General features: G+C 51.7%; 1 protein-coding gene across 1 annotated transcript in view; it reads right to left on the minus strand.

The window, feature by feature from the left end:
* The window catches only part of DNAH10 (dynein, axonemal, heavy chain 10), a 119,470-nt gene that overhangs the window by 49,387 nt on the left and 67,559 nt on the right, over window positions 1–2,524 (minus strand). The window contains exons 43-44 of the mRNA XM_006894627.1: window positions 934–1,194; window positions 566–738 (exon numbers count right to left, since the gene is read on the minus strand). Coding sequence (XP_006894689.1) covers window positions 566–738; window positions 934–1,194 — 434 coding nt within the window. The remainder of the gene's footprint in view (window positions 1–565; window positions 739–933; window positions 1,195–2,524) is intronic.

Raw genomic sequence — 2,524 nt, forward strand, 5'->3', positions numbered from 1 at the left:
GGCCTTATTTTTTGCTATTTCCTTCAAAGCAGCTTGAACTTCTTCCTTCATCACCATAGGCTCTTGCTCATAAAAGTTCATCCTGGAGAAGGTTATATCAGGCTGCTCCTTGGAGGCAAGGATTCTGAAGCTCCATCTGAAATACTTTGGGCATGTTGCAAGAAGGGACCGGTCCTTGGAGAGGGACGTCATGCTTGGGAGAGTGGAGGGACAGTGCAGGAGAGGAAGACCCTCAATGAGATGAATTGATTCAGTGACGGGTAGTCAGGGTAAATGTGTCAGAGGCAGTGCGACTGTCACAGGATAGAGCAGGGTTTAGAGCATAGGGTCACTATGAACCGCAGGTGACTTGACGGCACATAACAATGACAACAGCAATACTGAATGAATGGAAATCCAAAGCCTCTGTAAATTTTCATTGAAAGTAATAATTAAAAAAATGACAACAACATAAATCCATAGGCACTGGATAGTCAACTGGTTACACTATCTTATCAGAGTTCCTGGATCCTACAGGATTACAGAAGGCCCGTGGGACACGTCTCACGTTTGCGGAGACACTCACCGCTCTGGTTTAGTGAGGACGAGACCGTTGAAGACCCGCGAGAGGTCGCGGAGGTTAAAGATGTAGTGGAACTTTGACGGGGTGGGCGGCAGGTCCTGGACGATGCTTTTGTAGAGTGCTAAGGTGCAGGACGTCAGCCTGTCGGTCACGGCCACGATGTTCTCGTGAAACGTCTGGAGAATGGAAAGAACTGCGCGTGTCCCTGGGGGAGTGTGAGCTCAGTCCCCTCCCAACAGGGGCAAGACGGGGCGTCCGCTCCCACAGAGGGGCACAAAGCAGCCCCACCGTGGCTGGAGGGCTGGTTCTGCGTAGGGTTCAGTGGCAGGGGGCTTGGCTTCTGATGCTTTTAATTTTTTTTTCCCCCTTACCAGTGTATGGCCTTTCAGGATGGAATAATAAATGAGGTGCAGAGACTCGTCCGAAGGAAATGGTACAATGAAGACGTTGAAGAGTGAGATGAACCTCGGGTCCACTTCGTTGCGCCCGCCTCCGGCCTTCCCCATGGCGGCGATGAAGCCGAGGTCCCGGATGCTTTTACAGTTCAGCTCCTTCCCCCGATCGTACAGGTAACCCTTCTCCAGGAGCAGCTTCAGCAAGGCGATTGGCTGCTGCGTGCCGTACTCATCAACCTCAAGTGTTTTAAAGGAAAAAGAGTGGTATCGGAAATAAGGCAGAGGGAGAGAAAATGCCCATCTAAATGAGACTAAAGAACAACAAAAACTTCAAGAACCTCTCTGGGATTCGCTCAGCATGCCCTGTCCTCTGCACCACGGGGCGTCTCAGAGTTTATAAAGATATATTCATTTGTGAGGGTCTTCCTCACCCAGACCACACGCATCCCGAGGGCGGGAAGCACTCAGAGTAGCTCATGTGCACAGCACTGGTCCTGTACGGGGCACGCGGTAAACAGACACTGACTAGACGGACAGGTGAGGTAAGGTGGATGGGTGGGTGGACAGCTGGGTGGACGTGAGTACAGTAAGACTGCGTGACAGATACACAAACAAGTCAGGCGGTGGATGAACATACAAATGAACAAACATGCATAGATGAGGGGATGGATGAGTCAACAGATAAATGCACGGAGGCCGAAATGGATGGTCAGATGTCCAGACGGGTAGATGGGAGAACAGATGGATAGGTAAATCTTAGAGAGATGTGGAGAATGTGGAGAGATGGATGAACAGGTGGGGAGTGGATAAACAGGTAAGTGGCTAGACTCGCAAGAACGGATAAATCGATGGACAGATGGAGAAGTGATAAATACATAAGTGGACGGACAAACAGGTGATAAATACACAGGTGGATGGACGGACAGGTGATAAATACGGAGGTGGAAATGGGGAGAGGTGCGGTCCAGGGGGATTTAACACAGTCCACCTGGAAGACAGACCTTCAAGGAAAATGGTTCTGCAGAAACTGTAGAAATGAAAACTCCAGTATATTAAAAAAAGAAAACAGACAAGTTGCATTTTCAGGGTCTGGCTCCAGAAATGCCTGGCTCATCACTGAGGCTCCCCATTCCCTGGCAGAGCCAGAGGATTCTCCAGAGGCGCCTGCCCTGTGCCCCCCACGGACACGTGGTGAGAACAGCATCAACGTCCAAGGAGAGCTCGCCTGGGAGCTCCTTGCTCGAGCAGATGCAGAGGGCAGTTCAGAGGCTGCGGGGCGCCCATTTTCCCCTCATGGAGCACAAGCAGGAAGAGACTGAGCAGGGCACCCCAGGGCTCGCTCTGCTCGGCCGACCCCACACCCCACACCCCACGAATAATGCAGAATAAAGGTGGTGTCTTCCCACTGGATCGTGTCAGATGCACATGTATGTCAGAACACACTGCCGGGGCCCTTTCCTCCCACTGACTGACGTCACACACACACACACACACACACACACACACACACACACGTGTCAGCGCTGGGACCTCAGTGGGGGCTTAGGTGTTGATATGATGCGGGGCA

Source organism: Elephantulus edwardii, unplaced genomic scaffold (assembly GCF_000299155.1).
Source record: "Elephantulus edwardii isolate Elephantulus edwardi_28Jun2011 unplaced genomic scaffold, EleEdw1.0 scaffold00148, whole genome shotgun sequence".
In the NCBI taxonomy this organism is placed as follows: Eukaryota; Metazoa; Chordata; class Mammalia; order Macroscelidea; family Macroscelididae; genus Elephantulus; species Elephantulus edwardii.